At 53.3% G+C, this 25,150-nt stretch overlaps 1 protein-coding gene and 1 long non-coding RNA gene across 4 annotated transcripts in view; one reads left to right on the top strand and one right to left on the bottom strand.

Annotated features, from left to right (window-relative positions):
• Positions 1-1,582: 1,582 nt before the first annotated feature.
• LOC116796395 lies at positions 1,583-2,694 on the bottom strand. The gene is made up of 2 exons (XR_004360352.1): positions 2,603-2,694; positions 1,583-2,160 (listed from the first exon to the last, which is right to left on the bottom strand). It is a non-coding gene; the product is annotated as an uncharacterized LOC116796395 (long non-coding RNA).
• A 2,454-nt stretch (positions 2,695-5,148) lies between these two features.
• The window catches only part of SHISA6 (shisa family member 6), a 43,720-nt gene continuing 23,718 nt past the window's right edge, over positions 5,149-25,150 (top strand). For all 3 annotated transcript variants that reach the window (XM_032706987.1, XM_032706986.1, XM_032706985.1), the window contains exons 1-2: positions 5,149-5,828; positions 19,907-20,067. In XM_032706987.1, the coding sequence (XP_032562878.1) occupies positions 5,149-5,828; positions 19,907-20,067 (841 nt within the window). The remainder of the gene's footprint in view (positions 5,829-19,906; positions 20,068-25,150) is intronic.

Raw genomic sequence — 25,150 nt, 5'->3', positions numbered from 1 at the left:
GTGCCCTCTTGTCCTACTGCTGGTTCCTGGCAGCAGAGCCCGACCCCCCCGGCTCCCCCCTCCTGTCAGGGAGCTGCAGAGAGTGAGAAGGTCTCCCCTGAGCCTCCTCCTCTCCAGGCTGAGCCCCCCCAGCTCCCTCAGCTGCTCCTCACAGCACTTGTGCTCCAGACCCTTCCCCAGCCTCGTTGCCCTTCTCTGGACCTGCTCCAGCCCCTCCATGTCCTTCCTGAACTCAGGGCCCAGAGCTGGGCACAGCACTCGAGGTGAGGCCTCAGCAGTGCCCAGTCCAGGGGCAGAATCCCTGCCCTGATCCTGCTGCCACACTGTTCCTGACACACTGCCCCTCTCCTGGGAATGCTGGCTGTCAGGGCTGGTGGCACGTTCATCCCCAGGTTGCACAGTTGTCTGGAAAGCTGCACACACACATCTGTTCATGGCCTGGCACCTCCTCCCTTCATCCCTCTCTCCCAAACAGAAAATAGAAGCTTGAGAGCAGAGAATGACCCAAGACAGAGCCACGTCAGAGCTGCAGGACAGCACGAGCTGGGGACAGGCACTGCCACAGTGATGAGAGGATGAGAGGAATGAAACAGAAACAAGATGTTCCCATGGGGAAAAATAATCACAGCTCCTATAACTACACAAAAAAATGTATAAACCACAGAATTCTCTCAGGCACCAGAGAATCAACCAACCACTAAAAGCTGATGAAATGTCCCTGTTTTGGGGGACACTTTTGTCCTCTATTTTAAGGCAGCTGCTCAGGAAGCTGCATAAGAAGCTGATCACATCTGGCACTGCCCACCCTGCTGCGTGTGAGGCCCTGCTGCCTCTGTGCCTGCTCTCACTGTGCTTGTTCCCCTCACATTTCCCTGCCTGCTTTCCATTCCCTGTCTGTACCTGGGAGTAAATATCCTTGCAACAAACTCGGGACCCACCCATACCTATTAAAGTAAGAAAGAATGCAGCTCCATAGAAATAATCCCCCAAACTCCTATTATTAGCTTTTCGTAGCTACATTAATTTTAGAAGGAAAATTAGGTCCAAAGTGCTGGACTCATTTTAATGAAGATTCACAGTCACGATTTAATCCCTTGACGAGGAAGAATCAGCTTTTGAGCACATCAGACTCATTGCAAACTCCTCACAAAGTCATCAGCGTCTGACGGGGGTAGCAGGAAAACGGGCTAGGGATTGGAGCGAGCAGGAATTTCTGAACCTGCACTTCCCTTCCCCGCCTGCTGCCGCGGCAGCTCCGGGAGAGAGATGAAAGCACCCGGTACAGGAGATAAACAAGCAAACAGCTCTGAAACAGTCACGCTGCCAAAACAACCCGGGGAGGATGGGACTGGAGATAAAAGAGAACGTGCGGGAGATTTTGGAGTGACTTCCAGGTGGGGCTGGAATTAGGAAGCGGAGCTGGCACCAGAGTGAGCTCCCCTGGGCAGGGTTGGATGTGCAGCAGAGGTATTTCCTCTGCAAGCAGCTCGTCCTTTCCTTCCCTTCCACAGCCATCAACGCGGCTTCAAATCCCAGGAAAGTCCCAGAAACCCAACATTGCTCCTCGGGGACTGTTTCCTTCTTTTCACATTTACTTTAGCTCTTTCTATCCTGTATTTTGGCTGCAGGCCATGGGATTATATGGGATATCCAGGGAGACTCTGTCCTTCTTTAGCTCGTTGGTGTTGATAAACTGAGCAGGAAGAGGCAGAGGCATCAGTGTTTCATCATTACCTCGGGGTGATAAAGCCACGGTGGGACCAGAGGAGCCCTTGGAGCTGGTTCTGAAGGGTGTGCAGACACACTAAAACAAGGCACATCTCAGACCCCAAGTATTCTGGGGGACAAAATACTTAACATTTAGTGCTGTTCTCCAGGGAGAACAGTGCAGTTCCACCAGGCTTTTCCTGTGCCCTTGTAACATTTGGCAAAAGGGCAGAGGAGTGTCAATGGTTTATGTCCCAAAAACTCTGGCTCTTGTCCCCTGAGGATTGACCTCAGCAGGTCCTTGCCCACCTGGGAGAGGGTGCTGGGTTTTCTCCCCTCCTCTGGGCACAGCTGCTGCAGAGACCTCAGGTCCTGTATCGGTGTGCAGGGGCCACCCAGGGGAGGGAAGGACACAGATTGCTCCATCCTGATGCCTCCCAAACTTCACAAAGCCTTGGAGAAGCAGGGACAGAGTTTCAAGGCAACTCAGGGCAGAAGGTGCTTTCTGTGGTGCATTTGATGAGGACATGCTGGAAGGCCCACAGTGTTTGGAGATGGCCTCCCAGCATCAGGCAAGTCTGCTCTGTGACCTTGGATGTCAGGTTTTGGAGGTGCCCCATAACAGGAGCATTATTTCCCAGGGGAGGACAGGTGAGCCGGGCTCATGGGATTCGGGGTTCAGAAGGGTGCATGAACTAAACCAGCTCAACCTTCCACCTGGGTGCTCACACGGCCACACTGGTCCTACACCTCAGCTTGGGGTTTGGGGTCAGGCCCTGCTGAGGCCTGGGGACACCCTGGCGTGGATTTAACAGGGAGACCTGGGCACCTCCCTCACACCCAGTACTCCTTGGGCCATGCAAGGGTGGGGCTTCTTGAAGAGTGAAGTGATTACCTGATTTCCCCAGGCGTCCCCCAGCATCAGAGCAGCTTCAGATGGCAGAGCTAAAGCTTTCTTTGCCAACCTGTCAGTCCACGGGCTCTCCTAAGAGAGTTATGAGTTGTGGGCATTCAAACCTTGGTAACTTGAGGAAATGATTTACAGGGCAGGGGATTTTTTAGGGATGGTTCTCCCTTTCCACTGCTCTCTTCCCCCTACACCCCATTCCCCACTCTCCTGAAAACTTTCCTGCAGCTACAGGGCATCACTTCAGTTCCCATCTTCTTGTGCTCCCATTGCTGTGATTCCTCTCTGTCCTCTGTGTGTCCTTCCAGCTGGTAGCACCTTGGATGTCTTCAGGAAATGTTTGTAAAGGCTTTAGTTTAGTTTGCAATGGGACACAGGGGAGGCACCAGGACTTTGAGGAAATTCTGGCTTGGTGGCACTGAACTTTCTGTGCCTGAAGGAACCTTGCTCAAAACTGCCTTAACCAAACCTGTGGTGGCTGTGCCCGGGTCACTGGGCATGGCCAGTCCAGGGCATTGCCAGCCCATCCCTGCAGCACCCAGAGCTGCCCTGGAGGGGACCCAGTTGGAAGTGGGGAGTGTCTCAGACAGTTTGGGGTGGGGGATGCCACCTTCTCCACCCTGAGCCTTTGCAGCAGAGAATTGGGACTCAGCTGGGCTCAGTGAGGTGCCAAGGGCCCCAGGCTGGAGTAGCAATCCCTGTGGAGCCTGGGAGCCTGTCCCTGTGCAGGGGTTCACAGGGCAGGGGAGATAGCACGGCCCTGGTGGGGTCTGACAGCCCTGGGGGCAATGTCTGCCCAGCACCAGGTTGTGCTGCCCTGGGACAGGAACCTCCTGGAGGCACATGGTGGGATTCTTGGGGTGTCCTGTGCAGAGCCAGGAGCTGGACTTTGATGGTCCTTTTGGGTCCCTTCCAGCTCAGAGTGTTCTGTGGTTCTGGAGAGGTGAGGGAGCTCTGCCCCTGAGCTGAGTGGGACAGACCCCTGGACTCCACTAACCCTGGGAGGCTGCACGTGTCTCTGGGGCCCCCAACCCAAACAATTTGTGCACATTTATAGGTCCTGCTCTTGCATATCCATGAAGATTGTGCCTCCCCCACACACTGACAGGGAACATATCACATGTCCAGGGTATCCCTGACACTCCACACACCTACAGGGTCTATGGAGCCCTCAGACACCCACAGGGACCATATTCCCCACGCAGATCGACCCATAAACTCTTACAGGAACAATCCCCAGTGCACACAGTGAGTGGCCATACAGACTGCAAACCTACAGCCACCATGGCCCCTCTGTGCCCACGAGGGGGCTGCTGTCCCTACACCTCCATAGGGACTGTACCCATAGCTGAGCCAGTGGGAACACATCCCTGTCCACCCCTGCAGGGACCATGTCCCCAGGGACTGGGACGGGCCACTCACCACACACACCCATAGGGACCAAATCCCTGCCTGTCTCTCCACAGACCCCATCCCCAGGGACACGTGTAGTGACCACACACAGGGACTCCATCCCTACAGGGAGCACCTCCCCAGGGACAGGTAGAGGGGCCACATACACCTTTAACGACCACATTCCTGCTCATTCCTGCTGGGACCACACCCCCAGGGACAGGTACAGGGATCACACACCTATAGGGAACACATCCCTGCCCACTCCTGCAGGGACCAAGTCTGTAGGGACAGGGACAGTGGCCATACACACCTTTAGGGACCACATCCCTAGAGGGACCACATCCCCACGGACAGGTACAGGGGCCAGACACACTTACAGGGACCGCATCCTTGCCCATCCCCGCAGGGACCACGTCCCCAGGGACAGGTACAGGGGCCGCACCTACGGTGCCCACGCCACTGCCACCGCTCCGGGTCCCTTCCCACGCGCCCCGCCGGAGCCACCCCGGGGCCGGCGGTCGGTGCGGGTGCGGGTGCGGGTGTGCGGAGCTCTCCGCCCCGCGCGGTCCGGGGCTGAGCGCGGGTTCCCCGCGGTGCGGGCGCGGTGCCGGTGCTGCCGGTGATGTCAGGAGCGGCCCGGCAGCGGTGGGCGGTCCTTCCCCGGCTCTGCCCGGCCCCTGCTCCGCGCCCGGCCCGGCTCCGGCGCCGCTCCGCCCCCGGCCGCGCTGGGAGCGCGGGCAGCCCCGCGGCCCCGCTGCAGTCCCGCTCCGGCATGGTAAGGCCGTGGGCGGGGGGCGTGCGGGCGGGGGCGGGCCGGGCTGCCCGGGGCGCGGCGGGCTCTCACCCTCTCCCTGTCTCTCGCAGCCCCTCTCCGGAGCAGCGCCGGGACTCCGCCGCCTCCAGCCCCGCTCCGCCGGGCTCCGCCGCTCGCCGCCCGCCGGCATGAAGCGCCCGGCGCCGGGCAGCCGCCGCTGAGGAGCCGCGCGGCAGCAGCGGGACCCCCCCGTTCCCGCATCCCACCCCCGCCCGCCCCGTCCCCACCCCGCTCCATGGGGCAGCGCCGCGGCCGCTGAGCCCCCCCCGCGCCGCCCGCCCGCCGCGCCCCGCGCCCCCCGCCTGCCCCCCGCCTGCCCCCCGCCATGGGGCCGCGGCACCTGCTGCTGCCGCTGCTCCTGCTCTGCCTGCAGCTCCTGGCCCTGCTGCTGCTGCCCGCGCAGGCGGCCGGGCCCCCCCGCGCCAAGGGCAACCGGACCCAGGGGGCGGCGGCGGCGCGGCGAACCCCCAAGCCGGGCAAGGAGCTCCTGAACCAGACGCTGGCGGGGCCCGGGGTCGCCGCCCCCACGGCGCTGCCCGGGCGCGGCAAAGGCGCGGGGGGCGGCAAGAGCCCCCCCGGGGGCGGGGGCGGCGGAGGGGGCTCGGCCCCGGCGCACGAGACGTGCTGGGGGTACTACGACGTGAGCGGGCAGTGGGACAAGGAGTTCGAGTGCAACAACAGCCTCACGGGCTTCCGCTACTGCTGCGGCACCTGCTTCTACCGCTTCTGCTGCAACAAGCGCGCCGAGAAGCTCAACCAGAGCTTGTGCCGCAACTACAAGAGCCCCGAGTGGGCCCACCCCACCACGGCCAGCGGAGCCCTGCCCGCCGACGGCGGCGACGGTGGCGACGGGGACGCCAACAAGTACGACCCGGACAAGGACAGCACCAACGCCACCGTCTACATCTCGTGCGGGGCCATCGCCTTCGTGCTCATCGCCGGCGTCTTTGCCAAGGTGGCCTACGACAAGGCACGGCGCCCGCCCCGGGAGATGAACATACACAGGTGCGCCCCCTCCCCTGCCTCCAGCGCCCTCCCGGCCGGGGACAGCCCCCTCCCTCTCCGAGTGTTCCCCCTTTGCAAAGTCTGCTCAAGGGTTTCCTCGTTGCACTCCCCATCCAAGGGTTTCCCACTTGTGCAGCCTGTCCAAGAGTTTCCCCATTGCATGAGCCTTCCAAGAATTCCACCTTTGAACAGGCTGTCCGAGGGTTCGGTTTTTACACCACCTGTCCAAGGAGTCCCCTTTGAACTACCCATTCAAGTCCTTGTGCTTTGCGCTGGCCAACTGTGAGTTTCCCCCTGCTCCACCTTCCCAGGATTTCCCCAGTGCCATGGCTGTCTAAGGGCTCCCCTTTTGTGCCACCTGTCCAAACGATCTTCCATCGTGCTGTCGCTTCGAGGGGTCCCCCCTTGAGTCACTCATCCAAGGGTTTTCCCCTGGCTGTCCAAGAGTTCTCTCTTTGCACCACACATCAAAGGATTTTCCTTTTCCATCCTCTATCCAGGAGTTCCTCCTTTGCACGTTCTTATCAGGGGCACCCCCACCTCTCGGTACCTCCCTCCCGTCCCACCTCGGTGCCCGTCCTGCTGCCTCACGGCCCCGTTCGTGGGTCGCCGTCCCATGGCTTTAGCACCGGCTCCGCGGACAGTTCCGTGCACGGTTCCACGGGCGGGACCACGGACAGTTCCACGGACAGTTCCACGGACAGTTCCGTGCACGGTACCGCGGACAGTTCCATGGACAGTAACGCGAGTAATTCCGTGCACGGTACCGCGGACAGTTCCATGGACAGTTCCATGGACAGTTCCATGGACAGTTCCATGGACAGTTCCATGGGCGGCTCCGCGCTGCCGAGCGCCCGGCCCGACCCTCCCCGCGGAGCCGCCCCCTCCGGCATCCCGGCACCCCCACCCTACATCCCGGCACCCTGACACCCTTCTCCTTCCTCCCGGCACCTCCCTCTGCATCCCGGCACCCCCGGCACCCCCCTCTGCACGCTGGTACCCCGGCATCCCCCTCTGATCTCTGGTATTCCAGCACACCCCTCTGCACCCGGGCACGACCCCCTCCCAATCCCCTGGCACCCCTCTCCCGTCCCCCGACATTCCCCTCCTCCCGCTCGGCACCACGGTACAGCCTTTCTACCCCCCGGCACCCCCCTCCTGCCCCTGGTACCCACTCCTGCTGCCCTCCGACACCCTACTATTGCCCCCCCCGGCACTCCCGTCCTGCTCCCCAGCACCGCTCACCCTCCCTCCTGCCCCCGGGCACCCCCTCCTTCGCCCGGGCACTCTGGCACCTCTCCTGCACCCCAACCCTCCCGGCACGCCCTTCCTGCCCCCCCCCCAAACCCCCCTCCTGTCCTTCTGCCCCCTGGCACTTCCCTCCTTCCCCCTGCCACGCCCCTCCTGCCCCTCAAAACTCCCCTACATCTCCCCCGGCCCCCTGCACCCCCCCCGGCCCCGGGGGCAGCAGAGCCCCTTGCCCCTGTGGATCCTGCCCTGCCTGGCCCAGCCAGGAGAAGTTTAGGAAGTGTGGAGGGGATGGCTCTGACCCCCCTGGATGGTGCCTTTGCCTCGTGGTGCCAAGGGCTGCGTGGGAAAGCGCTGGTGGTGGGGAGAGCTTTGCATCTGTCCTTTTTTATTTCTTATTTTATCGCTCTAAACCCTGCTAACTCTGTCCTTGCTGGTGTAGGAGTAGTTTGGGGTCTCCTCAGCAGTGCTGTTACATGTCTGAGAACACTCGACGTGTCAGAGAAAATCCTGTTTCAAAGCAAAAGCTCAGGCTGCTGTAGCAATTCTCATTTTGGACAAATGCATCTACTCTCTCAGTTCATATTTATTTTATGATGAAAAAGTCCCTCCAAATGATGAGTGCTCCTTGCGTGCTGAGAATCCAAGAGCTTCCCGTGTCTGAACGTAAAAATCGGTGAGAGGCTCTTTTATAAGAACACTGTGAGTGGGGAAAGACTATCTCTGGCAGATTTCATTAAAATTATTTTAATTTGGAATTGTTAGTCAAAACTATTAAAATCATTGACCATATTTTTAAGGCTGAACTCCAGTTGCAGTTAACAGAGACTGGAGGAAGAAAGTGGAGGTTTTTACAAAGAAAAAGAGACGAGTGACGCAGTTTTTATGTATTTGGGGAGATGTGTTTTATTTAGACTCCTCCCTGAGAATGGATGTGCCTGCAGTGAGGCCAGGCTGGTTTACACTTGCTGAGGGTCTGACCCACATATTCCATCCCAAACCCCACCTGCCCCTGGTCTCGTGAGGAAATACCTCCATGGTGCCGAAAACCAGACCCAACTGCGTGTGGTGAGGGGTCCTGAGAGTGGCTCAGCCAGAAAAGAGGCTCCTTTAAGTGTTCTGTTAACTGAGGGCTGGTTCCCCAGCTGCCCAGCTCTTCTGGCTTCGAGGCAACTTTGCCTGGGCCTTATCTTCACACTAAATTTGGAAATCTGGGTTGGATGCCCATATGTTACTTCTGCTCCAGCTCCAGCGTGCTACAGGGTTGAATCCTTCACCCTTGGAAATCAGAGACAGCCTTGCCAGACTTGTCTGGATTATTCCTGATGTTTTCATGTCTTTGATGCTTGCTTTGCTTTATTTAGAGAAGTTCTGCTGAAATGATTCACCTGTGTGTAAGTTATGAATGGCAGATTGAGTGCTCGGGAAGCTTGACTTCCAGAGCATTTTCAGGAGTTGATTGACTTCTATAATATGATAGCTGGTAAAAGATTATACCTTTCAGAGCTGTGTTACCTGAACTTGATCAACACTGCACGATGGTTTAAATATTATGAAGTGCCAGGGGCTGCATCAGGCTGAGAAAAAACGCTCTCAGTGGTCTAAGCAGAACATAAATACGAGCAGTGGAATGGTTTGTCTTTGTCAGCTGCTGAGGAGTAACAGGGAAGGAGGGAATCAGGATGTGCTCGGATATTTCTATTTGTTTGAGGCTGTGTCTATTGGAGTGAAGTGTAAGTTCCAGAATAATTCAGTGTAGTGGTGGTGAGTACATTAAATCTCCGTGTGCATCCCAGCAAAACCTCTGGGATGAGGAGGAGAGCAGCAGAACAAACAGAAACTGCTACAGAGGGCTGGAAACAGCCCCTTAGGACCAGTACCCCACATTCAGGGAAGATTAATCAAGACTTGCCTGCACTTCACCACGAGCAAGATCACACTGTAAATTTTATTTCCTCGTGAATGGTCAGATAGAGGTGCTGTGTGTAGATGTTATTTCTCTGCCCATTTCTCATCCAGCTTTTACAGAAAATCCTTATTAACTCAGTCAGAAAGATCATTTGGAGGGAGGCAGGGCTCATTTAATGTCTTTTGATAGAAGGAGGGTTTACAAATTCACCGGAGAACTGTCACTCTCCTGTGAAATGAAAGGCTGGCTGTGCACGGAGATGTGCATGTGCAGCTCAGAGCTGGAATCAGCTCTTGTTTCCAGGCACTACAACATCCCTTTAAAGCAGAGGCACTGCTGGGATTCTGGGCTCAGCAGTGGCAGTGACTGAGACGGTTGTTTCTGAGAGCAGTAAGTGGAAGAGCTTTGAAAAACAGCAGCTGAAATATTCATATTTTGCACAAGCGCTTGTAATGCTTTGAACTGAACTGATTTTTAATGGTTTTAGGATCTTTCAGCCAGATCATACAGAATTACCTCTTGGCTGGGTTTGCTTTGGAGTTCCACAGCCAGAACTATTGCTGAGCTCCAGCTAGAAGCTGGGGCTGATTTCTGAGAGTTGTATGTTGATGCTCTGTCTGCATTTGTGAGGATGGTTTGTTTTCATCAGTTTGTCAGGTTTTTATTTTTTCTCAAGCATTTCTTAAGTGGGCAGAGTATTTGCTTTACTTTCAGGATGGGGATAAGTTAAGGAAGCTTTGAACAAGGAGTATCAGTGCTTTGGTTGCAAAGCTGCTTTTCTCTAGCACGGAGGGGTGACCCAGAATATTCTCTTACCGTGGCCATGACCCCAAATCCCCAGGCTCCAGTGCATAAATAATTCACAGATAGTAGTATCGCTCCCTGACCCCTGTTTAGCCCTCAGCAGCAGCCACTGTGCTCTCTGCTGAGCTAGAAATGCACAAATTAGGACTGGTTACAGTCTACAGAGAGGGATTGAAATATTCCAAGTGTTTCCCACATGGTCAGCCCAAGGCAGAGGGAGACAGTGGCAGTTCTCCTGTAGGAGATTTTCCCCAGTAAACCAGCTCTATATCCTGCTCTAAGGTTGTCTTCCTTATCTGACCTTCCCTGGAGTGTGATGGTGCAAAGGGCACAAACAGGCACCTTCTGCCCAGAGCTTCCCTTTCCCTGCTCCTACATCAGCTGGGTCGCTGCAAAGATCCCTGTGCTGCTCTTCTCCTTGGCCTCTGCCTTTGCTTCTCCTGCCCTGTGAATAATAACACTGACTGGTTTTATAAATGACCACCCTTTTCCCGTGTAGAGACCACGGTGGAATGGATCATTTCTTGTCATTTTTACCTGGCAGCTCTGAATTTCCACGGGAATCTGTTTGCCCCCAGACCCGGGCAGGCTGGGGCACTGGTTTAGGTGAGGCTGACAGAGTACAGGAGGGTTTCTGTTCCTGCAGGCCGGTGCACTGCTCTGTGTGAGGCTTAACTCAGAGGACAGGAGGGCTTCTGTTCCTGCCTGTCCCCACAGCTCCGGGCCCGGTGCTTGCTGAGGGGTCGCTGGAGGGCAGCTGCTCTCAGCTTGGGAAGCTCCTGCAAAGTGCCTCTGTCCGGCCAGGCTGAGTCAAAGGGGATCACAGCCGGCTGTGCTCTGCTCCCTGTGCTCCTGCAGCCCAACGATCAACCTTCACACCTCCCCAGGGCAGGGAGAGAGTGCTCAAACACACATCTGCCCGGGGGGGCTACACCGAAGGCTTTTTCTTGGACGCTGTTGCTGCTTTCAGTCTCTTTCCACTGATGTGGTTTTTTTCATGCTCTGACGTTTTTACTCGCCTCAGACCCACTTTCTGCTGCTCCTTGCCCTGCTTTGTGCTGTTTGCTCCTGATGGTTTCTGAGTCTCTCCTCTAAAGTGCCCTGTCCCTCTCACAGGCACAGAACACGTTAGACTTGACTGAGAAAAAAGGGAAAAGGCACAGACATAGAATCACAGAATGGTTTGGGTTGGAAGGGACCTTAAAGATCATCTCATTCCAACCCTGTACCCTGGACACCTTCCACTAGAGACTTGTGGCCTCAGAGAAGTTACTCCTGACTAGTTCTGTTTCAAACCAACACTGCACCTTGTTGTATTTGAGGTAATTCCCAAGCAAGGAGAAGACCTGGATCCTGTCCTGTTTGCAGGATGAATTTCCCACCCCCAGCTGGCCAAATCAAGGCAGGGGGTGTATTTGTGTGCATGTACCTGGACAAAGTATTTGCTTTTTGTTTCACCTACATATCATGGAGAAGCTTCAGTCTGAAGCTCTGCTGACAGTTTGCAGTTTGGTAACTGGGGTTTTTTGCCATGTTTTCCTCTCTGAGTCTATTTTATAAAGAGCCTGACTTTGTAAGAGCACAGAAGCTGCCTGGACACAGAATTCCTCTGGATGCTCCTGAATCTTCTCCTTTCTCTTTGAACTCCCATTATGAGATGTCATTCTCTGAAACCACTCTGCCCTCACCAAATCATTTCAATGCCTCTAATTCCCATTTATTTGGTATTTTTCTGTTTTCTAATTAACTTCTTCTATTAGTCAACCTCTATCCTAAGGTGTCAAGGGAACCCAGTCTAGCTCTGAACTCCTATTTCTTTTAGTTTTGTTATCCCTTATATCCTTAACCAGTTGATCTCTGTGCCTTTGGAGATCAGATGCCTTTTAAAACTTCTGTTTCATGTAAGATCTAAATTTTATCAGGAAAATGAGATCATGGTGCTTTTTGCTTGTCTTTGTCCCTGCTCACATGGGCAAGCTGTGTTTCCTTAGATCTCTGTGCACTGCATTGCATGGAGGGCTTACATGTCTCATTCCCCAGGCAGATAAGCGTGGGATTCTTCCACAATAAATATTGTGCTGCAGTTTGACTCTCACCCAACCCCCTTTGTTGCAAGGGCTCTTCAGAGTTAGAGCTCTTCAGGGAGAGTACAGCTTTCTTCAGTGAGTTTAAAGGCTCTTAACTGTGCTCATAACAAAGGACTTGGTGCAGAAATAGGTGCCACGTGCATGAAACTTCTGTGTGCACTCGTGGGCTTCTCAAAGCACTGCACGTCCACCATGTGCTGCTGCTGCCTTTGTGCCTCTGGATATCCTGAGCTGGAAGGGACCCACAAGGATCATCCAGTCCAACCCTCAGCCCTGCACAGGCCCATCCCCTGTGCCCCAGAGGATCAACCAAACCCTCCTGGAGCTCTGGCAGCCTTGGGGCTGTGCCCACTGCCCTGGGGAGCCTGGGCAGTGCCCAACCAGCCTCTGGGGGAAGAACCTTTGGCTGAGATCCAACCTGAGCCTGCCCTGACACAGCTCCAGCCATTCCCTGGCTGCTGTCCCTGGGCCCCCCAGAGCAGAGCTCAGTTCCTGCCCCTCCTCTGCCCCTGCCCAGGCAGTTGGAACTGCAGTGAGGTCTCCCCTCAGTCTCCTCCTCTCCACAATACACAAGCACCAACAGGCTAAAGAACTGGACCAGCTGACCTCTCAGTGCAATTCCTGCAGCCTTTCATGCCTGTGAAATATCTAACAAGATCTGCTAGTTTAATTTGCTCTTCTCTCCACAGTCAGGCTGGTGCTCTGTTCATTTTCTGCACAATAACACTGCTTCCCATTCTCCCCAGCGCTGTCTTTCCTGGGTCTATCATTTGGACAACACTCTCAGGCCCACGGGGTGACTCTTGGGGATGGGCCTGTGCAGGGCTAAGGGTTGGACTCGATGATCCCTGTGGGTCCCTTCCAGCTCAGCACATTGTGGGATTCTGGTATCTCTTTCCAAGGCCCCCCATTCTCTCTGTGAAGGGGCTGAGCCGGGTGGGTACCAGGAGGGTGCTGGGGTGGAGGAGCACAGGGGCACCGGGAGCTGTTCCAGCAGTGCAGCAGGTGCCTGTTCCCTGCCTGCACCCTCAGCAATGCTGGGGACAGCCCTCCTGGAGGCACCAAATCCTTTGTGCCACTCACTGTCCCCAAAGCCCTGGTCATGGTTTAGATGCAGGGCTTGGCCCTTGCTGCCCTGGCCACCTCCTGCTCGGTGTAACAACTCTCTGAGGAGAAACATCCATTGGAAAGCTTAATTTTAACCTTTTAATTACAAAATCTTTATGTTTTTTCTTTCCCTTTGGACTTGCTGTATTCACAGGAACTGGTATTACCCGTTGTGAGTTTAGTCACTGCAGTGAATCCCTTGCCCACATCAGAGAATAGCAGGACACTTATTTGTATATTAGTGTGAGATGTGTAAAGAGTTGTGTAAGATGTGCAGTCAAGCAGTCTAAGATTTACTACTCTTGGTCATAGCTGAAGTCACCCAAGGCAAGAGCTTTAGTGTTCAGCTGCTGATTCCCCCTCATGTTATAAAGAGAGGAGAGATGATGAGCTCACAGCCAAGTGTTTGCTTGGGATTTATCAGTGCAACACCTATTTTCTTCTGCTTCAGCTGCAATGCCTTTTCCACACACCTGCATTCATCCACGGGGGTGCATCTATAGTGTAACTCTGTCACCTGTGTGTTGGGCTTGTGTTCCCCAAGATGGATGAGGTAGGAAAGGTGCCAACCCCCTCCTGCTGGCACAGTCTGGGTAATGCTCTGCTCCTCAGTGCATCTGGAATTCAGCTTTCATTGAAACTTGTCATTAAAGCCAGACTAAATCCTAGGAGCTTCCCAAATAACTCTTGTGTTTGGCATTAAGATTTTTTTGAAGACACCTGACTTTTCCCTGGGGTGTTTATTTTTAAGGAAGAGTTTTTCCTCACTTACACTGAGTGCAAACGCTTCGCTCTTGGAAGGGTGTCCCAATGCTTTGTCTTTTTCCCTTCTTAATTCCATGGGTGAATTCACATATTCTTGCACACACACACACACGGAGGCATAGAATCATAGAATACAATCACAGAATCATGGAATATCCTGAGTTGGAAAGGACTCACAAAGATCATCCAGTACAACTCCTGGCCCTGCAAAGGACACCCCAAAAATCCCACCTTATGCCTCATAATGTTGTCCAACCCCTCTAGCTCTGCCAGGTATCACCACAAAACCCATTCCCTGCGTTCCTCCCTGGAATTCCAGCTCTAAAGCAGCAGCAGCTGCTGTTTCTGGCAGCTGTGGTGACTAGTGGGGCAGCTGTGGTGACCAGTCTTCTGCTGTGGGACTGCTGCACCTCCAGGACACTGCTGAGGCCCTGCACTGGGAGAAACGAGCCCTGCTTTGGCAGTTGCTCCCACGAGAAGCCTCCCACAGGTTTGCTGGCAGCACCACCCCGTGTTTCCCTGCCTGTATCGGTTTTCAGTGTGTTGGTGCAATCAATTAACAGCCCATCCTTCTGGCAGTAAGACCTGGGCACCCTCAGAGCGTGGGTGCCCCGGAGGTGATGCCCAGGAGGCGGCAGAGGGGAGGTTGCTGATGCCAGGCAGTCCCTTTGCCTGCCCAGGTGCTGTCTGACAGCAGCACAGGGAGATGCCACGGACAAGCAGGGCTGGGCTGGCAGGACCTGCAGGGTGGAAACCCCCCAGGATCTGAAGTGCAGGAGCCCTCCCAGGACCAGCCAGACCCAGCTCTGTGTGGTCAGTGTTTGGACCTTCCCAAGGCACGCAGCAGGTCTGGGGACAGGAGCCAAGCCAAGCCATCAATAATTCACAGCCACCCTGTGTGTGACTGGCCAGTGACTGAAATCCTGTCCCTTGGAGAGAGCTGGCCCTTCCAGGTGAACTGGCTCCACTCAGGATAAATCCCCTCTCTTGGACCAGCTGCCTCTGTGTTTCCAGGTCGGTAGCAGAGCAGAGGGGAGTCTTTAACCTTGCTTTTTTTAAGGACTTGTAGTGAAATCCTGGCCGTGCTGAAGTGGGTTGGAGTCCTGCCACAGGCTCCATCACAGCTCTGCTTTTAGCAGGCTCTCAGCTCAGCCAGGCACTGCTCTTTTCCCTGGGCTCTGCCAGATCCATTTGGTCATTCCTTTTCCATTCTTCCCCAAATTCAGAAGGACTTAGAACAAGCAATTCTGTTTTCTAACACGCCGTGCTTGAGGCCTCCAAGAGAGGGGATTTTCAGCAGAGTGAAGTTTTGCATGAGTACAACCTGCACTGCTGGAAATAGGCAGCTCTTCCCATTGCCTTTCCCATCCAGCACCCACAGACCCCCTATTCCAATCTTATTGCCCACAGGCCACATCTCAACCTGTTGGCGCTGCCACCAAAGGTCCCCTTGTCTTCAGCAGACCTGTGCCCACACTCACACTATCAATCAGTGTGGAAAATCTGTGGATATTGGGAAAACAGGACAGTACTTTGAGAAAAGGCTGTGGGGGAGGACAGCACTGCTCCAGCTGCTGTTCCCTTGTTGGGAGTTCAGAGAGCAGGTCCTGGGCTGAGTTACTGAGGGGACAGGGAGCTGGGCCCTCACAGCCTCTGCAGTTTCACCTTCTCTCTGGTTACAGAGTCAAAGTCCTACTTTGGTATCAAAGTCTATTGATTTCACCTTTAGCATCAGGCCCCAGCTAATGCTTGACCTTGCTGCTCTGCTGCTTCCACCCATCACTTTTGGCCCTTTGTTTTTACAACCAGACCTTTTATTTTGCCTCCTGAGAATAGCCACAGCTGCTTCTTTGCATGAGGGCCCATGTTCATCCGACTGCATTTCTTCTACAGCTTCCTGGGGAGGGGCAGAGGAGGGGCAGGGACTGAGCTCTGCTCTGGGGGGACCAGGGACAGCAGCCAGGGAATGGCTGGAGCTGTGTCAGGGCAGGCTCAGGTTGGATCTCAGCCAAAGGTTCTTCCCCCAGAGGCTGGTTGGGCACTGCCCAGGCTCCCCAGGGCAGTGGGCACAGCCCCAAGGCTGCCAGAGCTGCAGGAGGGTTTGGCTGATCCTCTGGGGCACAGGGGGTGACTCTTGGGGATGGGCCTGTGCAGGGCCAGGGGTTGGACTGGATGATCCTTGTGGGTCCCTTCCGACTGAGCACATTCGGTGATTCTGTGATTTCCAAAGTGTCCAGAATCCCACAAGAACCTTCCCTGACAACGCACCTGAGAGCAGGACCTGGCGTGGGATGTCCTGGTTTCCCTCACACACTGCTGGCCCAGCACTGGTGTGGAACAGCATCCCTGATGTCACTGTGGCTATTCCGGGCTCAGAGGAAGGAGCTTTAGTGCTCTCCCAGCAGTGACGTGGGTGAGGAGGTGTCAGCAGTGGTTATCTCCGAGGTGAGGAGGTGCCATCAGTGGTTATCTCCCAGGGGATTGTGCCGTTGTGCCGCTCTGGCGGCTCCAGCCGCTGCCGCTGCCGCAGGTGCCACGTTCCAGCCAGGTTTGTGTTCCTGAGATAAGAGATGTGTCGTCACAGAAAGATTCCTAAAGTGTCTCATATCCCTGGGCAGGTGATTAGGAGGCTGTTGACATCAGTGCTATTATCAGCACTAATTGTACCCAAATGGCTGCGCACACAAGACCCAAATATTTCAGTGACTCTCTTGCTCTGCCCTACTGAAGCTTTGCAATTAAACAGCTGTACCCAAGAGACTTATACCAACCAAATCCTTCCTCACTTAAATGGGTCTGACCTTCCACCCTCAGGGCCTTATGGAAATAACCTGGATCACACACAGCAATGTGATTGAATTGGCAAGGAAATAACCAGTGTGATCCAAGCTGGACTTTCTCCTCCACCTATAAAGTTTTGTTCTGCTGGTGCTGAAAAGTCTTTTTTCTCTCTGTAGCCATGAAGAGGAGAAGGGAGTACTCAGGACACACAGTCCAGTGTATTTAGGGAATAAGGAGATCACACCTTCAGCACTGCTGAGCTCATGTTGGTTTAGTCCCAGGTCTAGCAGCCAGGGCTGCTTTGGACAGCTATGCTCAGTTTATCTCTGACAGGACAGACATCACTTTCCTGAGCATCACCTGGGTTTTCTTCAGTGTCTGAGAGCAACAATCTCCTCCCTTCCAGGTGGGCTGGCACCCGAAATCATTTCCTTATTGTGTTGGGACCAACAACCAACCCAGAGAGTAGTTCTCATTATTACTATCCCTTCAGGATGGAAAACAAAAAAGGGGTTACATTTGTGCTCATCAGGTCCCTGAGCTGTATTTTTGTTTGTGATAAAGATCACAAGCTGAAATGTTTTCCTGGACACGTGGTTTTGTCCTCAGAGAGGGCAGCAGGCTGAGGGTTCAGCTCTCAGGTGGGTATTGGCTGAGGATGAGGCACTTCCTCTCACCTTCAGGTGTTCCAGGGTAGATTCACTCCAATTGCCTCAATTATTTTTAGTGAATGGAGGTAAACTGTCTATCCAGGAGACAGGGAAGCTTAGGGCTGAATCAAACCCCATTCAGAGAGTAATATTAGCAGGACAAAGGACAGAAGCATGAGGAGAAACGAGCTGAGCTGCAGTGGAAGGTGGTCCAAGCCTCAGAATCGCAGCAGAAATCGGGTTGGAAGGGACCTCTGGAGGTCCCTCTTGCTGCTACCTGCTTAAAGCAAGGCCATCTTCACTGGTAAAGGAGGTTGTTCAGGGTCTTTTCAAGCTGAATTTGAAGATCTCCAAGGATGGAGATCCCTCAGCCTCACTGTATCCGTGTTCCAGTGTTTTGCTGTCTCACTGTGGATTTTTTCTGTTAAGCCAAGTGCCTCTTGTCTCTGATTTACAGCTCCACAAACAGCCCTGCTCTGCCCCTTTTTCAGCTCCCCACTGGTGGGATGTGGAGCCTCTCTTGGTCAGGTTAAACACACTCAGCTTCAGGCAGAACTGGTTTGTCCTCTCCCGTTTCCACCCCACCAGTACCTGCAGCTCCACATCCCACCTTTGTGTTTGCAGGGCTGGCTCTGTGTGTTCCCCACCCCACCCACCCCTCTGATCCCTGCCCTGGCTGGTCCTGCCCAGGTGGCTCCATGGATTAAGCTGAGTGGAATCTAGAGTTTTACACAGTGTTTTAGAGTCATCCTCATCTATCACCTCCCTCTGCTCTCTGAGTGATTGCACTCTTGACACAAAGAGTGTCTTGGACAAGTGTTCAAAATGAGCCCAAACCACTGTGGGCCAGTAAATAATGGTCCTAATACAATCTGTGTGATTGAAAAATGACTCTTTGTGTTTCTGTACAACAGATGCCATTAAATGGTCATCTGATGCTTAATATATCTTGGAGATATGTACCAAGGGCTCAGTTCTGCCAACGTGCTGCCTTCAAAAAATGTGTTGTCTCCAACAGGATGGTGATGCCAAACAGACAGAGCTCTTTAGCTTCCCAAATATTCTCCAGTCAGCAGGGTCTGGAATGCAATGGGCTGGAATCCTGTAGGATAGAATGCATCAGGATTACTGGGTGAATGGATCCTCTCCTCACGAAGGGACTGTGCAGTGTCACACAGGGCAGGAACCTCAGGCCTCAGCTTCAGGTCCTCGTTCTGTCACTCATGTTCTCTACAATCTTGGACATGGAGCCAAAATTTCCAACATGTCCTGTAAGCTGTCCAGTCTGAGGTACCTGGAGCATGACTGTCCATGGGGAGCACCCACAAACCTGTGCCAGCCTGTGGGCAAGTATCTACCTCTTACTGCTCTCTGAATCTGTCTTAGCACTAAATAAAATCTGTGCCTTCACGTCCCTGCAAACAACAACCCCTTTACTCCACCTGTCTCAGTGTGTGTGCACGCACAGATACCCTATCTCTGCTCTCTCTACAGCCAATAAATAATCAAAAGTGGTTAAAAATATTCTGCACAGGATGGTTGTGAACTAACATAATCCTCTTTGGGAGCCTCTGAGATCTTCCCAGGGTTTCTTTTGTAGAGCACATTAGTGTTGCAATCCATTATGCACAGGGACAGCAGTCTGGAGAGGAAATCATTTGGAAAATGGAAGGGACTCGAGTCCCAAACTATTTCTCATATGAAAGACCAGAAATATGGCATTTAAGGAATGCCAGGAGATATGAGCAACACCAGCATCCTCCTCATCAATATGCAATGAAGGAATTTCTCCTCCTTACATCTTTCTTGGTACCCAAGGTGACATCAGACATGTTTCCTCTGCCAAGAGAAAAGAGCCTTTCAAACTCCATCATCCTTCAAAGGCCACTGTCCCTTAAATCCACACAAGTCACCCCCTTCCTCCTTTCCCTGTGGCTCCAGTGAGAGCTTGTGGCTGCCCTAAGAAAATCAGAGCATTTCACGCTGTGATTATTTCACTGTGTCCATGATATTCACAGAGGAAAAAAAATCTTGGAGTATCCAGCCATCCAAGGGGAAAACATTGGCTGCAGCTGCACTGTGTGGCTTTGCTTATTCTTGGGGAATAGCAGAGAAACCTAAGGACCATTAAAGAAATCCCTAATGGGCAGAAAGCTCAAGGTAGGCTAATAGCTGTGTTGACATTCACCCAGGAATGTTGTTTAATCCTTTTCTTCTGGGCTGCTGGTTCTCCTCTCAAAAACTCCCTCCCCCCACTGCTGTGGTGCAGAAAAATTAGGAATTTCTGGAGAGTGGGGACCAGACTCCTGATTTTGGTCAATCTTAAAGAAGTGTGGCTTGGGGAGGGCAGTTTTGGTGCCCCCTTGGGCAGGTCCCAGGGCTGTGATGTGTTCAGAGTGACTCTGGCTGGAGCTTTCTGCTACAATGAGCAGTTCATTTGCACTGCAAGGAGAATGATGGAGGGATGACACAACCCTGGGGTGAAGTGAATGAGGGGAAGCATATGAAAAACTGAACAATAGCCAGGAACTACTTGCAGCAGCCACACAGAAAGAAACTGAGCTTTTAAGCTGTATTTTTTATTTTATTATGAATATTGTTGCTTTTTTTTTTTTTTTTTCTGTTTCTGGTAGAAATCCAACTGCTGCTGGATTTCTGGAACTGAAAATACTGAGTTCTAGCTGATGAGTGAAAATATGTTTTTTTTCCCTCTTTCTCTCTCCCCAGGGCTCTGGCTGACATCTTAAGGCAGCAGGGACCAATCCCAATAGGACACTGTGAAAGAGAGACTATCTCAGCCATAGATACCTCTCCCAAAGAGAACACCCCAGTCAGGACCTCTTCCAAAAACCATTACACCCCAGTGCGCACCTCCAAGAGCAACCCAGGTAAGTGCTGCTCTCCTCTCTCTCTCCAGAGCAACCAGGGGCCGTGTTAGAAGGCAGCAGAACATCCCACTTTACACCAGCAGACTTTGTAAACCTAAAATTAGGATAATAAATGGCTTTAAAAGGCGCCCAGGCGGAGCGGAGCAGTGCAGGGCTCAGTGGTGATGATTCTCTCAGGTTTCTGGGAGCAGAGTGGCTGTTCTCTCTCTCTCCAGGCATTTTAACAATTCAGAGCCAGTGAGGTATAAATTCAGGTTGTACCAGGAGCTTGTATTGAGTGTAGAACACTGTGTATTTCCAGCAAAACATATATGCTGAGAGGCTTTGTGGGGCTCCCTGTACTGAGCAGCTGGGAAGAGAGAAATCCATGGAATTGGGGCCTCCGTGGTCATCCAGGGGAACTGTGGCCATGTGCTGAGAGGATGGTGTGGGAGGTGACCTCGAAGAGCTCCAGAGGTCCTCTAGGACCATTGGCCTGGGAATGGGGACACACCTTGGGGGTTTTTTCAGCTTCTACTGGCTGGGTCAATTTGGTGAAATCCTTTGCCTTCTTTTTGCCTTGATTTCCCCCAGTGGCACAGGGCTGGGGAATAAAGATATTGTTCTGGGTTATTTAATGCTTCAGAGGTTGATAGTTGCCTGAGCAGTGCCTCAGTGGGTGCTGCACACCTTTGTTGGGGGGGATGTGGCAGATCTCCCATTTGCTGTGGGTGTGTGCTCAGAGCTGGGCCCTCATTCACTCACAGCCTGTTCAGCCTCACGTGGAAGGTTCTGGTGGCACTTCCTGACCTGTGTCACCCGGTGAGCAGAGGGGGTTTTACTCATGGTCCCTGCTGGGGAAGCTTTTGAAGGAAGGCAGTGGGAGCTCAGGCTGCTCCACGACCTGCAGGGCTCTGCTCTGAGTGGGAAGGGCATGTGGCTGAGGCAGGGACTGTGTGGTTGGGACTGTGTGGTTGGGACTGTGTGGTTGGGATTGTGTGGTTGGGATTGTGTGGTTGGGACTGTTTGGCTGGGACTGTTTGGCTGGGACTGTGTGGTTGGGACTATGTGGTTGGGGCAGTTTGAAGGAGTTTGGTGCAGTGTTCATCACCCTGTGCAGACAGGCCCAGGTGATGGTGTTCTCTGGAAGCCTTTTACTGAGAACAAAATAATTTTCCTGAGAACTAAGAAGGATTCCTTTGCTCTCCCATTTCCCTCAGAACCAGGGACCCCTGTAATTCTCTACACCAGAGAGTTACCCGTGCAGTAAAATGTTGGTCTGGAGAACAGCACTTGAGTTTTGTCTTCTCCAGCTGAACATGATCCCATTACAAAGGACAGCAGTCAGTGAGGAGTCCACTTGGTGCTGACTGAGGGTTGGGACATGAGGTGAGCAAGGCAAGGTGTCTCAGAAGGGGAAGACACCTTGTCTGTGGGTTTGCCCAGACTGTGTGAGGGGCAAAAGCCATGACAGCCCAGCCAGGGCTCTAACGGGCACCCACAGGCAGCAGGAGCCACTAAAGGAGATATTCCCAAACCCAGCCCCAAAGGAGAAGGGACTTCAGTCCCAGCAGAGCCTCCCACAGCCCTTGGCAGCTGTAGGGTGATGGATCAGTGCTGCCAGTTGGACTGAATATCACAGCCAGGCCTTGCCAAAGCTGGGAAGGGAAAACTTGCTCTTGTAAACTGCCCAAAAGAACTTGTTCCTGGCTGTGCCTGCTGTTAACATCTCCCCATAGATCATAGGAGACAGGAAGCTAATCACTTACAAAGGATCCTGAGCTCATAAAACAGCCATACAGGGAATGTTTTCCTGTAAGGTTTCCTTGGCAGAACAGGGCAATGCTGGATCTGTGCTCTGTTACTCAGCTTTGTGGGAATCAGGAAATTGTATAAGTGAATGCTAAAATCTGGGAAGGAAGGAAGTAAAAGTTGGAAAACAAGTATGTTGAACTAGAATAAAGTTGGTAAGCCCTGGTGTGGAGATAGAAGGGTCACTAATGCTTATTTTATTGAAAAGGGAAAGAAAATTTTTAAAAAAGGAAGGAAATAGGGGACAGCTAGGGGGAAAACATGGAGGCAGAAATGTGAGTAAGATCCAGGCAAAGCACTGCTCACTGGAGCTGCAAATTGGCTGGAGAAGACCACAGCTGTAGAGTTTTGTGGTGGGATCTGAAAAGCACCAGCTCTGGGTTGTCTCAGCGCTGCAGAGTAGGAGTGGTTAAGCAACCATAAAGGACTGTCCTCATTACACACGTGCTGATTGAGTTTGGGATTTGTTTTACTTGGAACTTCTGTTTCCAAACTTATAATTGGAAGGGTGCCCTGAAGTCCTGCTAAATAAACCATGGCTTCATTTTTCCATCAGGCTGGTTTGGTGTCAGTGAGCAGAGAGAGTGGAGGTGACAGTGACAAATGGAGGTGGGCTCAGCTCAGGCAGTGGAGCTCAAGCAAAGCAGCTCCTGCAGGTGATGCTGAGGGCAGGGCTGGGGCACCTGCTGGGAGGTGCCTGGAGTGCCTGAGGGAAGGATGGAGAGAGGGGAGGAGAGGAGATGGAGAGGAGTTCATCTCCCACATGCCACCTCACACCTGAACTCCTCTGGGGTCATTCCTGTTCCTCTTGGATGCTCCCCAAGGAGGAGACCCACACACAGCAAGGAGCCTCAGGGAAGGCAGGACCCTGCTAACTCTGTGCTGGGTGGGTCAGCCAGTCCCAGCCATGGAAGTGATGGGATGAGGGCAGGAAAAACCCTGGACACTTGGCATGAGAAGCTCTGAGATGCACAGCCAGCTCCAAAGCAGCAGTGGGACACTTCAGACACGGAGGCAGTTGGAGCTCTCTGACTGTAGCCTGCACATCAGCAGCCCTTTCAGCTTCCCCCCCTGCTTCCTGATCCTGAAGAGATTAATATATATTTAATCACATTGAACAGAAACACTTGTTCTGCTGAGCTCTGCAGCCTGGATGCCACACTGAGCACCTGTGACCTCAAGCCTGCAGCACTGGCCTTGTGCTCTAAACCTACAGCCTGGAAACATCTCCACACCTTCCTTCCATCCTGCAGCCCTCACAAAGGCTGATTCCTTCCAGGGTTCCACGAGGATCCTTCCTGCAAGGCACTGGTTGCAGGAAGGAAGATGAGCTGCTTCTGTCCCCAGCACTTGCTGATGCCTGAAGGGCAGTTCAAGGCTGAGGCAAAGCCCTCAGTGACTTTCCCAGGCAGTTCATAGCAGGTGCTTTCAGAAGTCCCTGAGCTCTGCAGCTGGACTGGTGTTGGGTGCAGCCTTTACTTCTCAATCCAGGTCTAGATAAGGCTTATCTAAGGGAAAAAGGAAAGTGTCTCTGTCCTAGACATGGAGACAATTGCTCTTCAGACAAGGCAGCTGGTTTTGAGAGGGTTTCATCCTGCTCCTGTGCCATGACCCCCTTCCCCAGGCAGGATGGGAGCAGCTGGCTCTGGGAGGCAGAATGCATTTCCCACACTGGGATCTGCCAAACCTGAGCTCCCCAAGTGTCTGAAGAGCATCTCTCCAGAGATTATTGCCAGTTTTGCTTCCTTTGGAGAAGGCAGCTGGGGACAGCCCACCTCCCCTTCCACCCCCTCTTACTTCTGTGGACATTTTTGGTCACTGTTTTTATGCAGTGCCTGTGTTTTGGTGGTGGTTGGGTCTTTCCAGGTAAAGAAAAGCTGGAAGCTGTGCCCACAGAGTGCTCAGGTCAGAGCACATCACTCCAGCTGATCAGTAGGAGCCAGGAATGCTCCTCCAGCCCCCAGACCTCCTGTTGGTTCAGTGTTTGTTGTTGTGAGCAACAGGTAAAATGTGAGGAATCTGAGATTCCACAATATCCATCTCATCTCTGTTGGCACTTTCAATATCTCCATCACAGCAGGGCTTTTAGGGGTGTTGGAAGGAAAACTCCAGCAACATTTCCCTCTCTTTTGTCCTTGGCCACATGTGTAGGGGCAGGTTTAGGGGGTCTCGAAGGTCGGGGAGCGGATCTAGAGGGGTCACAAGAGTGTAGGGGCACCTTTAGGGGAGCTATAGGAGGATTCTGGGTGGTCTCAGGGGTGTGGGAAGTCTAGGGGTCTCATGGGGACATAGGGGTAGATTTAAGGGGGTTATAGGGTAGTTTGGGGTCTCAGGGGTGTGGGGGTGCAGGTTTAGGAGTTGCCATGAGGTGTAGGGGCTGTGCTGACACCTCTTGTGAAGGTCAGTGCCACTTGTGTTCAGTGGATGGACAGAAACACGGACAGGAAGGAGAGATGGGAGAAAGGTCAGTAGTTCCTGCAGGGGTGGGAAATGTCCCCTGGAGGCAGCTCCATGTGCTCCACAGGGGAAGGGGCTGCACTGAGCACAAGGGACAGAATTTGAGCCAGAGGCAACTCCTGCAACATCCACAGTGAACTGGTGTGTCAGAAAGGGTGAGGGCAGGTCCTGTCACAGTTATGCTGAAGGGACACTAAAGATCATCCCATTCCACTCCCTGCCATGGGCAGGGACACCTTCCACCAGCCCAGGTTGCTCCAAGCCCCGTCCAACCTGGCCTTGGACACTTCCAGGGATGGGGCAGCCACAGCTTCTCTGGGCAACCTGTGCCAGGGCCTTATGACCCTAACAGGAAACAATTTCTTCCTTATAAATCTAATCTAAATTTACCCTCCTTCATCTTAAGGTCATTCCCCTTTGTCACTCCAAGTCCTTCTGAAAAATCCCTCTCCAGCTCCTGGAGCCCCTTTAGGGTCCCCGGAGCCTTCTCTTCTCCAGGCTGAAAAGCCCCAGTTCTCTCAGCCTGCTGATGTTTTTGAAGGCCTGCTGGAAATATTTGAAATATTTCTGGCCTTCAAAGGAGATTTGAAGGCCTTTTAGAACTCAGATGCAAAGGGTTGCTTTGCTTTTCCCAAAATGTGGTGAAGCAAAGCACCTGGAAGATTCACAGAAATTGTCAGATGGGAGTTTTCTGAGGGTCTTGGGGGGGGGCCAGCTCAGGGTGACAGTCACACACGGGGTCTTTCTATTGCTGTTCTCCAAACCAAGGCTCCAAGTAAGGATTTGAAACCTTTGACTGGTGGAAATCAGTGTTGTTCTATCACAGTGGGCTTGG

Source organism: Chiroxiphia lanceolata, chromosome 19, assembly GCF_009829145.1.
Source record: "Chiroxiphia lanceolata isolate bChiLan1 chromosome 19, bChiLan1.pri, whole genome shotgun sequence".
Taxonomy (NCBI): Eukaryota; Metazoa; Chordata; class Aves; order Passeriformes; family Pipridae; genus Chiroxiphia; species Chiroxiphia lanceolata.
This window is presented reverse-complemented; position numbering and strand designations above follow the sequence as displayed.